General features: G+C 43.9%; 1 protein-coding gene across 1 annotated transcript in view; it reads right to left on the bottom strand.

Moving 5' to 3' along the window:
- Positions 1-2,134: 2,134 nt before the first annotated feature.
- Positions 2,135-15,877, bottom strand: part of LOC134662825 (fat-like cadherin-related tumor suppressor homolog) — a 61,107-nt gene continuing 47,364 nt past the window's right edge. The window contains exons 43-51 of the mRNA XM_063519149.1: positions 15,084-15,343; positions 14,235-14,463; positions 13,471-13,624; positions 12,881-13,219; positions 12,409-12,540; positions 11,425-11,582; positions 3,836-4,028; positions 2,865-3,008; positions 2,135-2,308 (exon numbers count right to left, since the gene is read on the bottom strand). Of these exons, the coding sequence (XP_063375219.1) occupies positions 2,172-2,308; positions 2,865-3,008; positions 3,836-4,028; positions 11,425-11,582; positions 12,409-12,540; positions 12,881-13,219; positions 13,471-13,624; positions 14,235-14,463; positions 15,084-15,343 (1,746 nt within the window). The 3' untranslated portion in view covers positions 2,135-2,171. The remainder of the gene's footprint in view (positions 2,309-2,864; positions 3,009-3,835; positions 4,029-11,424; positions 11,583-12,408; positions 12,541-12,880; positions 13,220-13,470; positions 13,625-14,234; positions 14,464-15,083; positions 15,344-15,877) is intronic.

Raw genomic sequence — 15,877 nt, forward strand, 5'->3', positions numbered from 1 at the left:
CTATACATGAGAATAACAGCACCCTCTTGACAATTATCATATATTACTGGTCAGGCTATAATACCGTTCGAGAAATGAGTCCCAGATCTTACGGAAAGAAAAGAAAAATTGAAGTACGAAAACAGTACATATATATAAATATTGGAACATGTTTTTCTTCCATTAGGATCGAAAAGTTCGTAGTTATGATGAATAATCTTAATTCCAAGTTCTGAAAAAGAGGGGATACGATTTTTTACGACTCATAATTATATTTACAGTTAATTACAGCGTGCACACACACGCACTCACACATGTACATCACACACATACGCTCCGTGTACATAATACATATCTTACAATAATATACTTAAATATGTTTGTTTAATTGTTTATACACTCAGGAACGGTAGTAAATGTTTTAACGTAACATTCAACGGAAGTCTATTTGATTCTAAAATTTATAGTTTAATACAAAACGGTTTCGTAAAAATATTTAAAACGGTAATGAGTCTTATTCTAGCTTAGAATAAGGTGCTTCCTGCACTGACACAATAAATACATACAGTCAAGTTTTAAGAGTCTACACCACCCTCCGCCTAAAAGCCGAAGTTATGCTCGAGTGTATGATGAGACTCTTAAGTGATTTTTGATCTTTTGTGTGTTTAGAATACAATAGTAATGGTCTAAACTTAAGTTAGTACAACAGAGTTTAAGCTGCCATTAAATTAATTACTATTCTACATTTAAGTTGTTGTAAAAAATTATATAAATAAATATCACTCCCAGTCTTAAAAAGTTAAATTAGTTAAAAGGAATACAATGTTATTTAAGCTGCCGCAATAGGAAAACAATGGCATTAGGTACTGTAGGTGCCCGGTAATCCGGCAGATGAAATTTGCGGCTAATTGCCGGATTACTGAGCGCGCCGGATTACCGAGTGCCTACTGTATTCCAAAGTTAAGCTGCCACTGCTAATACTTTATTTCCAAGATCAGTTGTAGTGGGTCTTAAAATCACTACGACTAAAACGTGAAGGTTTCTTACGTAGTCAGTGCAAAAAGACACGTATACGCCCGAAGAGCAAACTGCCTTTTTACACCTTACTGGATTTAGTTAGGTATTGTAAATTGGAGTTTCTTATTATGTATATTGGTTTTTTATTATTATGTCTTTACTTCAATTATTAGGTCAGCATTTTTTCATTATTGTTCTCAACAGAAAATATTGTTATAAAATGATGCTTAGCACTAACTTGTGTAAACAAAATATGGCACTAATCCTGAGTCAACATAAAATAGTTTAAATTAAACGGGTCAACATAGACCAATACGCCTCGCTAGGTAATTGCCGCGCGAAGCACCTCGCTCTGTAAAATGCCTCGCGAGGCATCTTGGCTGCTTGCTTTAGTTTATCGCGGCTATTTCCTTGCGAGGCTGATCGTTTTGTGTAAACTCGATTGGGACAATATTTTTATGAGAATAATAACGGTAAAACGCTTCAATATGGCTTTTACATGTAGTCCTACCACGGCTACGACTAAGTTCAGGCAGATGTAATAAGGCGATGTTCTGTTGACGCTTCGTACAGCATTATATTACATAGTCTCCCTACACAATGTGAGACTGTACGCAGCATAAGTCCACCGGAGACCAAAATCTAATGCCGATATTCATAAACTTACAAGCCTCAACGCATCTGTTAATTTTATAGTCTTTGTAAGTATAAGAGCGTTTTGACATTTTCCGACCGTATCGGATAGAAGTAAAATGAACAACATATGTTTTTTCTATATTTATTTAGTCATTTAAGAAACCTGCATGGCAAGACAAATGTTAACCCAGAAAAGGCAAACTTCATGCCACAGGGCACTCTCTATCATCAGCCTTTCCCATATACGCCACCCGACATCCAGTACACTCTTCGGCCTGACATTGTGAATGTAGAATCCTACAACCTATATCGGAATGAACAATATAAAAACGCTCTTAAAAGACAAACAAACTAAACGAGCCAACTCGCGAGGAAATTGCCGCAACTCTGCGATACGTAGATGCCTCGCACTACGCTTCGCGCGAGGCATACGCACCGAGCTGCCTCGCGCGGCATGCCTCGCTAGGTTCTGTCCCGCTTGTAAGTGAATAAAGGCGTGTACACTAATCAGTCAGCGGCTAGAGGCCGCGCGGCCGGCGTCACACGTCGGTGTGCCGCGCGGGCGGGGCCGGGGGCGGGGGCGGGGGCGGGGCCTCGTCGTCGCTCTCCTCTATTTCGCACAAGTGCGCCGACATGTCCGAGCAGGAACCGCCGCCTAGCAGCGAGTGACGCTCCTCTGTAACAAAAAAAAAACACGCTACTAACTCGGAAATGTGTCAATAGGGAATATTACGCGAAACTCTGCGAAGAGGGCGCCACTCCCACAATAAGTCACAATCTAAGGGCCTGCCGCAAACGAGAGAGTCGAAATTTTCGAGCGATAAAGAGGCAGACAGCTAAGTTTCGATTTCGCGTTTCCCTGTAGGCCATTTTTAAACAAACCGCCTTGATGTATCAATATCATATTGATTGTCTGTGAAAACTTGTCAAAAAACAGTTTAAGGTACAGAATGTATAAGTTACTCTATGGTTTACTAAAGGCGCTAGAGTGCTGCACTCTGGCGGCGAAACATTGCAGTAATACAGCCATGGTCTAAATCTTGATTTGAATGTATATCGATTGTGGAAGTAGGTATAGCTGGTCAAGCAGATCTTGTCAGGCGCGAAATTCAAATTTTCTATGGGACGATATCCCTTCGCGCCTACATTTTTCAAATTTGCCTTTTTCTACTGACAAGATCTGCTTGATCAGTTATATGTAGATTTATTTATATTTATTTTATTGAACCTACCAAGCATGGTGATGAGACTAGCGGCGTCTGGGTCCCGACGCACCCTCGCTTCCCGCCGAGGGGAGACCGGGGAGGGTGGTGCCTCCGTCGTGTCGCCCGCGCATGGCGGCAGATACGTATCTGGATGGAGTAGGTATGACGACGCTGCGAAATTAAATAATAAACTAAATAAAAATATGCAAAATAAAAAATGGACACGTATCTAAGGATGGTATTCCACCTGTTTCCTGGTCCAATGTGTATTTGCGTCTCACATTTTGCTTAGTGAGAGAGTGAGACGCAATTCATATTGGACCAAGAAATTGGTCAGGTGAAATATCAACTTAAGCGGGGAAAATAAGCGAGAGAATGGTATAGTTTGTAGCTTTCTAATAGACCCCGAAGGCTAATCCTATTGTCTATTGTTAAGAAAAACCGCTCGTGCCACGTGCCACAACCACCTGCATAAAAAATTGGTACTTCGGTTACTGAGTGCCGGCGAGTCGAACGCTACAGAACCAGTCTAAAATGTGTCATCGAGATGCGTAACAAAGGCGCGTTATCGGAGAGCGCACCTACACTGGTTTTTTGAGCGTCTGACTAGCTCGCGCTCAGGTGCCAAATAGAATAATTAGGACCCTTTTTTGCAGGTAAGTAGCACGTGCGGTTTTACTGAACAATAGACAATAGGATAAGCCTTCGGGGTCTACTAGAAAGCTACAAACTATAACATTGCGCTAACTTACCTGTGTTTATATTTTCGTGTCAGCGTTTCTTCATCTCTCTTGTCTTTAGAATGAGAGATGTATTTTTCGCGGTTCGCGCTGAGTTAGTCGGAAGTCGCGAGAAACAGATATATAGTTAGAGAGAGATAGAAACACTTACCATTTGTAATCTGGTGCGGTTCGCGGCGGCGGTGGCGGGGGGGTGAAGGCAGCGAGGGGAGCGAGCGAGAAACAGATAGATAGTTAGACAGAAATAGAAACACTTACCATCAGTAAACTGGTGCGGGTCGTGATCCATGTCCAAGTCGTCCGGCGCAGAGTCCGTGTCGAAGGGTGCGGGGGGCGGCGGGTGCGGCGCGGGGGGCGCGCGGGGGGCGCGGCGCGCGGCGCGGGGCGAGGGGAGCGAGGGGAGGGAGGGGGGGCTCGGCTCGGACGAGTCCGGCCGCTCGGACCCGGCCACCTAAGGGTTGGAATAATTAATATTTAATATTTGGTTGCAGGTTTTAGGATATAACATGGTGGGGCTGGTGTCACACAACTAGGAGGCTTACACACAGTACACACGTGTCAATTTTTACCTATTATCTAAGTATTTTATCAAAAATTATCACACGACATGCACAAATACTCACACTTACACTGTACGATTGTTTCCGACGTACGTAAATACTTCTTCGTAAATATATTCTTTGTTGTGACCTGGGTCCCAGCAGAAAATCAGTGCTTTGCTCGAAAGAGCGAAGCGTATCACTGAGCCGTGACCCTTTTGTCCTGCTGCAACGCACACAGTTTGTACTTTAGAAGTAGTTGTTCTACTTCTATATATAATAGCTGGGTGACCTATTTGGTATGGAATGATAATCACTTTAAGAATTATTAACTCCGTATATTAAAGCAATCAAGTTGATCGTACAAAGGTTCGAGCGGGACTGGCGTCCCGAGTTCCTTAAAGCTATACCTAAGCTTTTGGCTAGTCAGCTCATATCGCGGTGCACGCGCACTTGAATATGAGCTGACCTAGCTAAACTGTTCCTATATTACTTCCCCCCTTAAGGGAAAAAAAAAATTAAATTAATTAATACAATGATCTCTCTTTTGGGATCTGATAATACTTACATCCTGTGTGTTCCTAACCTTACAATGTTATGGCTTCTCTGATATCGCACAGGCGCGCGTTTCGCTGACATAGCGCTACGCGTAACTGTGTGACACGAGTACCTACGGTATCGGAATACAATGTTAATGCTTTACATTTATAATTAGATATAAGAATTGAATTTATTACAAAAACTCTGGAATATTTAAACGAACATGTTAGTTTGACATACCGAAATACACTATATGGATTTGATAAACACATTATTTGTTTTATTTAAGAACACTTCACTTCACTCAATAAATTACAGGTTGTTGTTTAGGTTGGGGCTGGGCCGGCTCCCGGTGTACAACGACGGTTGTTGGTTGCACTTTAGCAACCGCTTTCTGTAGCCAACTTCGAATGCATTGTCGACACTTAGTGTATATGAAATGTATCAAAAACAGCACTAATACAACGGAGATAACGAGGAGGATAATTCCGAAGTAGTTGAGCTTTGCGTCAACCTGTCCAGTGACACTATGGACCTCTGCAATTGCGATGTTATTGTGGGACTTGTCCTCCTTGCTCTGTCCGTAGCCCATTGTAGTTAGTGTGATGACCAGTTAGACAATTAAATAAGTAAAAAAATGTATATGACACGCGCTGCGTGTTGACTGCACACAAAGTCAAGATTCTCAATATTGCATAATAAATGACAAATGATGGTCTTATAAAACATTAAATTCATGACACGATAATTAGTAAAAAAAATTGCATCAACAGATTTCTTATAGTCTAAAGTACATTTTTACAATTTGTATATCAGCAATTTCTATCGCTAATGTTAGTCAGCCAGTACCGTTGCGATTATCGCTTAGCGATGTTGTACTATAAACATTGCATCATTGACCTACCATGATAGATAAGAAAAATAATGCTTGTTTCGACCGAAGAATAAATAAATGTGTAAACCTCGTTAATAATGTAAAATTTCGCCATTATAACGCATTTTACGACTTAAAAGTATATGATACCTAACTAGGGTGCGGAACATCATGTTTCAGAGTCCGGCTTTAAACTGATTATACTAGTTAATAACTTTGAATGTAGTCTTCCACCCTTTGTGAAATGACTACTGATGCTACTTTTCGGAAGCAGAAAGTTTCTACCCCCGGGGTCCAGGCTCCTTCCAGGAGATACTAAATTAAGCAAGGTAGCGAACCCGTATTTCATGTTTTCCTAGAAATCTCATAACTATGACACACAACAAAGATGTGTCCTACGCGAACTAAGTATATCCAGCTAATCTGCGAATCTATTCGTCTATTAAAAATCTGACCGGCCTATTAATAACTCTGCCACTTCTAGTGGTGCGCGGTCTCGTGTTAGCTTCGCTTTCGCTTTGCGCTGTAGTGGAGTCGCCTACTTTAGTATTAGTATTCGCGGTATCGTCGGCGTTATTGTTCCATACGTAAGCTGGCTTCAACCTATCAATTGAAATGCGAGCTTGCCTGTTTGGAAATTGGATGAGAAATACTTTATCGTTTCTTTCTAAAACTTTGTAGGGTCCCGTATAGGGTGGTTGTAAAGATCTCCTCACGGTGTCATCCCTGACGAAAACGTATCGACATGATGCTAATTCCTTATGTACAAATAAAATGCGGTTGTTACGTGATCCCGCAGATACCGGTTTGTACTGAGATATTGTTTCTCGGATTTTATCTACTAAATTACCCGGATCGCTGGGTTCCGTGGGGCTTGTGTCAAAGAAATCCCCAGGTAAACGTAGCGTACGTCCGAACAACATCTCTGCAGCACTTACGTCATTATCGCTTCGTCCTGCCGCGCGCAGGCCTAGCATGACGGTCGGCAATTCGTCCTCCCACGAGGTATTGTTCATTCTGGCCATTAGTGCTGCTTTCAAACTCCTGTGGAAACGCTCTACCTTCGAATTGCTCTGAGGGTGGAAAGGGGTGGTTCTAACTCTATTTATACCTAACAAATTCGATAGCTCTCTAAATAGGTTACTTTCAAATTGACGTCCTTGATCTGTTGTGAGCTGTGACGGACAACCGTAACGCGCGATCCACCCGCTAAACACCGTCTTAGCTACTACTTCGGCTGTCATGTCCGCTATTGGAAAAGCTTCCGGCCAGCTAGTACGCCTATCTATTATTGTCACTAGGTAACGATTTCCATGTGGAGATGTCGGGAGCGGCCCGACCAGGTCTACATGGATATGCGACAGCCTATCAGCGTTTTCAAAGGTACCCAACTCAGAAACAGTGTGTCGGGTGACTTTCGCCTTTTGACAAGGTATACACGCTCTGGCCCAACGACTTACGTCTTTATTCATGCCAGGCCAAAAGAACTTTCGACACACCATTTTGCGAGTAGTGCGTACTCCAGGGTGACTTAGACAATGGACGCTTTCGAACGCGGTGCGTCTAAACTTTTCGGGCAAATACGGCCTTACTTCCTTCGACGATATTTCGCAATATACAGCCTTTTGACAATTCGGTATTGCGAGTAATTTTATGTTTATAGTATCGTTTCCGTCGCGCCGGTCTGATTGCGTCATGCTCGCTAGGTAGTCGTCTAGTGCTTGCTCGTCGGCGAGTTCCGTGTAATTGATAGCGGTTGGGCAAACAATGGTCTCTATGCGGGATAGCGTATCCGCCACAACGTTATCCTTCCCGCTTATGTGACGAATATCCGTAGTGAACTCGCTGATGAACATTAAATGTCTCGTACGTCGCGGCGTTTCACTACTACTTTTCCCTATATTTTCGAACGCATGACACAAAGGTTTGTGGTCTGTATAAACTATCAGTGGCCTGCCCTCGAATGACTTGCGAAAATGTTTCATTGATAAATAAATGCCTAACAGTTCTAAGTCATATGCGGAATAACTTTTCTGGGCCTTCGTTAGTTTTTTTGAAAAGAATCCTAACGGTTCCCATTTTCCATGTACTAACTGATGTAACGCAGAACCCGCACAGTTAGATGACGCGTCGGACATTAAAGCTAAAACTGCGTCAGACCTAGGGTGGGACAGCGTAACGGCTTTTTTAAGGCCCACTTTACACTGTTCGAACGCCTCTTCGGTCTCGCTTGTCCAAATTATAGGTGTCCTATCTCGCTTTTTTGTGTTGACTAAGTATTGGTCGAGTTTAGCCTGCATTGTCGCTGCTCCAGGGACGTGAGAGCGATAAAAGTTAAGCATTCCCAAAAACCTACGTAATTGTTCTACGTTTTGTGGTTTTGGGTAGTCGGCTATAGCTTGTACTTTTTCTTCTAAGGGCCTAATGCCCGTGGTAGTTACTTCATGTCCAAGGAACTCTAGTTTCGATTGCCCAAAACTACACTTGGCTAAATTAATCGTTATGCCGTATTTGTCGAAACGCTCGAAAACTAGTCTAAGATGATCCCTATGCTGCGCCTCATTATCGCTCGCGATAAGAATGTCATCTAAGTAGTTAAACAAGAAGTCGAGACCTTCCAGGACTGAACTGTTCATGAACCGCTGGAATGTTTGTGCAGCACAACGAAGACCAAATGACATAACCGGAAATTCGAATAACCCGAAAGGGGTAATTATGGCGGTTTTCTCAACATCCTGCTTAGCTACTGGGATGCAGTGGTACGCCCTATTTATGTCTAATTTGGAAAATATTTTTTTGCCTGCCAATATAAATGTAAAATCATGCAATCTAGGTATCGGGTATCTGTCAGGTTTTGTTTGTGCATTTAACGCACGGTAATCCCCGCAAGGGCGAATTTCGCCGTTTTTCTTAGTCACTACTGTTAAAGGACTGGCCCATTGACTTTTGCTAGGCCTGCAAATGCCTAATTCCTGCATACGACGAAATTCCTCCTTGACTTTTTTATACCTGTCAGGTGGCAGTGGTCTAGACCGGGCAAATGTTGGTGAACCGGTCGTTTCGATATGGTGCACAACACTATGCGTGGGCGTTTCCTTGTATGTCGGTGGCTTAGTTATGCTAGGAAACCGCAATAACAAATCACAATACGGATGATTACCGTTGACAGTGTTAATAGTCGGTTGATTGCTACGCACGGTGGGTGCAGTTATATTAAGAAATGTCACAAGGTCATGCAATTTATGTTCTGATAAATTTACTACTAATTTATGATAACTCAGAAAATCGGCTCCTAGTATTGGCTGTCTAACATCGGCTACGACAAATTCCCATCGATATGGCCTACGTAATTTTAGATCTAAAGTTAAAACTTTCACACCATATGTTCTAATCTCCGAGCCGTTTGCTGCAAACAGTTTAAGATCAGAGCACTCACCCGCGCGATGTTTGTTATGAGCTGGTAGTAGTGAAATGTCAGCACCTGTGTCCACCAAAAATCGTAGTCCACTGTTCAAGTCTGTTACACATAAACGACGGCTTGGTGTGATAGTACAGATCTCCGTCTTTGTTGCGCTCTGTACTATCCCTACTGGTTTTCCGACTGCCTCTCGGTCCATGCGCAAGGTTGACGACACTTGGTGGCGGCGGTCCCGAAGCGGAAGTGGTAGTAACAAAGCCAATCTGGTTTTCTGGCCTTGCTGTGATGGCGCGAAATGCTCCTTGGCCTGGATGCTGACCGGCCTCCACGGCCTCTCCTTCCGAAGTTGCGGATCCTTGGCCTTGACCGTTCAAGGTCCATCATTCTAACGCTTAACTTGGCAATCTCTGCCAGTATCACAGCTGTGTCGCCTGCTCCGGAACCCCTTGGCGAAGTTCTGCGTGCTGCGCTATGTGTAGGTGTCTCTACCACCGCAACGTGGGTCTTGGTTGCTTCTGCTACCTCGTCAGCTATGTTAGCTAATGTGTCTAGGTCTGTCTCTCTGGAAGCAACTAATACCGCCCGCACTGTTGTGGGTAGATGGTTCTGCCACATTATGCGTAGAGTGTCGTCTGGGAAACTACCCTTCGCTAGGTTTCGCATCTTAACTAACAGGTGTGATGGTTTCTGGTCCCCTAAATCCATTTCACTAAGTACCTTCTCAATCTGCCTGTTCTTGGAGTCCTCTAATGTCGTTAGCAGCTTGCTCTTCAAGGCCTGGTACTTATTCGTCTCGGGTGGTTTGGTGAGGAAGTCCGTCAGACGCAAAATAACTTCCTTTGGTAGTTTTGAGACTACCATGTCGAATTTTGCGTCGTCGCCTATCTTCTGTGGCGTCAAAACGGCCTCCGTGCGTATAAACCATACTCTGGGCTGATCGACCCAGAAGTCTGGAATACGGCTCGACACCGAGATCGCCATGACCTCAGTTGCTGGCGCTGTTAACTCGGCCGCGTCGGTTTTCGTCTCGTCGGCTCCACCCATTGTTGGTCACTACACTTTGCACGATAAAGTCTACAAGTCTAAATCAAATTGTCTTTGTATAACTTTCACTTTTTAGTTCAATCTATCACACGTCGGAAGGTCACCAGTTTAGAAGTAGTTGTTCTACTTCTATATATAATAGCTGGGTGACCTATTTGGTATGGAATGATAATCACTTTAAGAATTATTAACTCCGTATATTAAAGCAATCAAGTTGATCGTACAAAGGTTCGAGCGGGACTGGCGTCCCGAGTTCCTTAAAGCTATACCTAAGCTTTTGGCTAGTCAGCTCATATCGCGGTGCACGCGCACTTGAATATGAGCTGACCTAGCTAAACTGTTCCTATAGTACCTACCTACCTACCTACTTTTATTAAATTTTACTTTTGTACCTACTCATTTCTATGTTATTTTCTTTGTTAGTGTAATAATTATTTTGTTTTTTTTTTCCTTTTCTTCTGTTATGATGATTGTGTGTCATTGCAGCTGTCAAATAAATAATTTATCTATATATCTATCTAATAAGTTAATAAAAAACGGCAAAATGTTAGACCTCTTGTCCACGACACGGTTTGACCGCGTCACGGCGTGTTAGCGGCGCCGTGTTCAAACCCTAGCCGTGTACAAACATCCACGGTAGCCCATACGACATTGGAGACCATGTCTAGACGCGGTTTAAAAACCGCGGATTACGGTAAAAAAACGCGTGTGTACAATCTAGCCTACTCGCTGTTTTCTAAAACACAGTTTGTGGGCACAAGGACTTTATAACGCAATCAGGCTTTATTCGACTTTCAGGCACCATTTGCACCATTCCACTAACTCGGGGTTAACCGGTTAAACCTCCTGGTTACCAGTACAATTTGACACTAGGTTAATGGTTTAACCGCTTAACCCCGGGTTACTAGGATGGTGCAAGTGGGCCTTAATGTCTTTAGCATATTTACAAACTTAGCAACTTTACAGCACCCACCTCAGAGATACCGGGCAAGCCCTGCCCGCCGCACCAGTCCCAGTGGTATCCGCACACTAGCGCTCCGGCGCCGTCGCCACTCAACGCCGGCAGGCGGCGCGCGCTCACTGGGGAAGTAACTTCCATTCCTAACATTACAGCACCCACCTCAGAGATACCGGGCAAGCCCTGCCCGCCGCACCAGTCGGAGCAGTCCCAGTGGTACCCGCCCACTAGCGCTCCAGCACCGTCGCCGCTCAACGCCGGCAGGCGGCGCGCGCTCACTGGGGAAGTAACTTCCATTCCTAACATTACAGCACCCACCTCAGAGATACCGGGCAAGCCCTGCCCGCCGCACCAGTCGGAGCAGTCCCAGTGGTACCCGCCCACTAGCGCTCCAGCACCGTCGCCGCTCAACGCCGGCAGGCGGCGCGCGCTCACTGGGGAAGTAACTTCCATTCCTAACATTACAGCACCCACCTCAGAGATACCGGGCAAGCCCTGCCCGCCGCACCAGTCGGAGCAGTCCCAGTGGTACCCGCCCACTAGCGCGCCGGCGCCGTCGCCGCTCAACGCCGGCAGGCGGCGCGCGCTCACCGGAGACGTTGCGCGGAGACGGTTCTTACAACCCTTTAGGTCTGTGAACGAAATGAGGACGATGAAAAAAAAAGTTTCTTTTTCATTCAGACACTTGGAGGATACAAATAAACGGAGTAGTCATTAACAGGCTTTCCCCTCTGTCAAAAATAGGCGGCCAACGGTCATACACAATGTATGGACTGACGTTTATCTGACATGGCTATTTTTACGTTACGCATACATTTGACGTTCCCCTCCCCCGCAAAAATCGGCAGACTGTTTTGTACAGAAAATTACAGACATGGCGTCTCCGTTTGATTATATCCTCCAAGTTCAGACATGTTGTCAGAAAGATACAAAATTAAACTGAGGTTTGCTAAGTTTAATAACTTAATAATTGCCACTTGCACAACTGCACTAATCCGAGGTTACCCGGATAAACTGCTACCCCACTATCAAATTGTACCGGTAAATATAGCAACTCCAGGTTTAACCGGTTAACCCCGGGTTAGTAGAATGGTGCAAGTGGCGCTTCGACAATCAGTGTTTGTTAAAACTTAAAAGAGACAAAAGGAAACGGTGATTTAGCAAACTAGGAGTCTATTACCTACAGTTACTTAATAAATAAATAATAAAAAAGAAATATTATAGGACATTCTTACACAGATTGCCTAAGTCCCACAGTAAGCTCAAGAAGGCTTGTGTTGTGGGTACTCAGACAACGATATATATAATATACAAATACATAGAAAACACCCAAGACTCAGGAACAAATATCTGTGCTCGTCACACAAATAATTGCGCTTACCGGGATTCGAAACCAGGACCGCGGCCTCACAGGCAGGGTCACTACCCACTAGTCCAGACCAGTCGTCAGTTACTTACCGTTATAAATCTTATTGTCGACGAACGAATGTAAATGCATCTGCTCGGACCAGGGCTTGCGTTCTGCTGGCTCGACGTTAAGGTTCCTTCTTATGTCCGGCGGCAAGCCTTCCAGTTCATCGCCTGCTGAACCTGATGTGCAAACAAATTTGGTAAGTTGTCTGTTTATTAAGTAATATCCGGGAGACCGAGCTTTGCTCGGAAAACATATAAAAACTCAAAAATGCGCGTTTTCCCAGAGATATGACCTGGCTAGATCGATTTTTCGCTTCCGAAACCCGAACCCGAACAGAATATAGCAAAGCAAAAGTTTCCGAGATTCCCTATTTATATATATACAAGAATTGGTCGTTTAAAGGTAAAAAAAAGGTAAAAAAAATAAAGGCGGGTTTATCGGGTTAAAGGTAATAAAATAAATTCTGTTTATTATTTAATGTGGAGAACCAATAGCTGTGACCCTTACTTGACTTACCGTAAGATCGCAGCGTATCCAAATTATTGAGCGTAGCGGTAGCACTAGCGCAAGACGCCGGTCGCGCCGCCGCCAAATTAGACATTTTAGTCCGCGGCGGCGCTTTAGCGCTATTCAGCGGCGCGCCCTCCGCACTACGATGGCTCGTCCTTCTCTTTAACAACGCTAGTGGTAGTAGCGCTAGTAGTAGGAGTAGTAGTAGCGCGGCGGCGGCGGCGGCGAGCGGCCATTTTGATTCGACGGCCCAGCGCCATGCGTCGCGTAGAGAGCGTGTGTTGGTCGCGCCGATACCGCCAGCCATTACGGCGTCGGAGTAGAGAGGGTTGCCGCAGTTCATTCCTGGGGAAAGATCATAGATTAGAATACGTTTTATTTAACGTTAATGGGCTCATTAAATAACAAAATGGCAGCACTGGATGTTATGTACATGGCCACTTCTTGCATGAATTCCGTATGTAAAATAAAAAAATATGTAATGTGTTTATTTGCAGGACAAATGCCCGGACAAGCCTGGTGTTCCTTGAGGCATGTTTCACAGGATAAAGGGCCCGTTAATACGTATATGCTCCATAGCGTAGTTAAGTATATACCAGTCTTATCCGGGGGGCACAGACATCTGAACGAGCCCGGTTCGTTAAGGCACGTGGCCCCGTTAAGGCACGGCTCGCCGGCACACTCGTCGGCGTCGTACTCGCAGCGGGGGCCGTAGTAGCCCAGGCAGCGGCACGATGGGCCCCATTCACCCTGGATACAGAAGGTTATATGTAGTTGGAATTTATAAGTAGTTATTATTTTAAAGAAATAATAACGATAAACATATACCTATTTATAAGAATGCAAGGATATAACAAAATTTTAAATTAAAATAAAATATTTTATTACATGACATGCTAGAATTTGTAATTTTTTTTAAAGTTTATTATTACATATTATTCCTAAGATACTTATTGTAAACTAACCGCGTGGAAGAGCGGTGTTCTCTTAGCACAAGTGTATTCTCACTTAAAAAGAGGCACCAGTGCAGATACTGTAATTTGTTTTTTTTTTAAGCTACTGAATAAATATTTTTCATTTTCATTTTCATGACATGATATGTAGAGATATTACATAGGTACGTAAGAAGTTGTTAAACGGGTGTTGTTAACTGTCAAACGCACTTATTTTCTCAACAATCAATTGTAACAGTCCTAATTTGTTTAAAACAATAAAGATATGTATGTAATTTATGTGAATGTGAATTATTTTTGTCTGAATAAATCTAAGCAGTTGTTCAATACGCCAAACATCACATGGCGACCCCTCCAGGATTGATTGTACTTTCACTATGGCTTGTAAAAGGTACAAATATCGTTACCTCTTCACAGGCGCCTCCGTGCTGGCATACGGGCGCGCCTTCCGCCCCGCACCACCTCCCCAGCTCACATCTCGCCCCTCTGAGCCCCGCACCACACGCGCACACGAAGGGGAGAGCCGAGCCTGCCGGCGCCGCGCTGCACACTCCCCCGTGTAGGCAGGGCTGGGCCGCGCATGGATCGCCGTCTACTTCGCAGCGACGGCCTAGGAAACGCGCGTGACACGTACACCTATTAGAAAAAACACATGTTTTTTTAACCATAGAGTAATTCGAAATATTTCTTATTATTTTCTAGACTCTCAGTTTATAGACACATACATATATATAATCACGCCTATTTCCCGAAGAGGTAGGCAGAGACCACGGATTTCCAGTTTATAGATGTCACCGTAACATCGTACACACTCGTCAGTTTATAATCTCGCTAATTAAATTATAAACTGACGAGATTTTAAAGTAACCTAATCTACGTTAGATTCTAAACTAACGGGTTCATAATCTTACAATGTCATAGATATTTAGAATATAATAGAATAGTTTATTTTCTAAAAGTGTTACAAGTAAGTTTACTTGGTTAAATGTATGAGGGACAGAGCCCGTTACAAGTAGCTTATGTGAAAGTTTATATCAGTGTTTTTAAAATGTTTTATCCGCACGTAACACATGCAAATCAGCATCAGCTGAATAGAGTGGTGATTCTAAATGTTGCAACATGAATAAGGGCCCCTTGCCCCATTCACTAACCCGAGGTTAACTGGTTAAACCTAGAGTTACCATGGTTTCCAATATAATTTGGCACTGGGTTAACGGTTTAACCCCGAGTTAGTGGGATGGTGCAAGTAAACGTACCTATATCCCTCCTCGCCTTCCGCCCCCTCTTCCAACAGATTAGCCAGCTCATGACACGTCCCGCCATTGAGGCACGGGTACCCCGAGCACGCGGTAGGCGGGGCGAGCGGAGCGCAGGCGGCCGCGAGTCGCGCGCGCACCCGCCTGACGAGTTGGACCCGAGGTCCCGCCGCTTCCTCGGCCCCGGCTCCTTCTTCTAGAGGGACCAGCGTGCCCCCGAGGGTCACGTCTGTGATACAGCCGACGAAGCCGCGTGTCACCTGAATGAAACAGAGGGTCAATGTAGTCTGTATGTCAGTAGTAAAACCACGTTAGTACTTTCGAAAGCCACGTTTGTCAGTAGTAAAACGCGGTAAATTTTAAAAATGTAGTCGCTAAGGATTTATATCCCATACAAATTTTGAATATCGCGTCTTTTGTACTAACAAAGTTGGTTTGCCAGAGTAAACTTTAGTATTTAAAAATGTTGTAGAAAAAAAATGCATAGCTGAAGAATTGACCAATGACTATTCACATTTTGAAACGTAAAATTCACTTTGATTTGATTTTTACCTATTACAGCTATTACAGCATCTAAGCTTCATGCAGAGGAGTTTTAGTTTAGCTCAGGAGGTCATTAAATGGCGGACCGCGGTCCCCACCCGGACCGCCAACCTAACTACATTACATTTGCTTTTGATTGGTCAAACCAATTTGTCAGTAAATAAGAACAAAAAAAAACTATACCCATCCTTTTCTTTTGGGTGCTAGTACTACTGTAAGTCAAAGATAGTATGATTCTCTCTGTCTATGTT

The sequence above is a fragment of the Cydia amplana genome, chromosome 3, assembly GCF_948474715.1.
Source record: "Cydia amplana chromosome 3, ilCydAmpl1.1, whole genome shotgun sequence".
In the NCBI taxonomy this organism is placed as follows: domain Eukaryota; kingdom Metazoa; phylum Arthropoda; class Insecta; order Lepidoptera; family Tortricidae; genus Cydia; species Cydia amplana.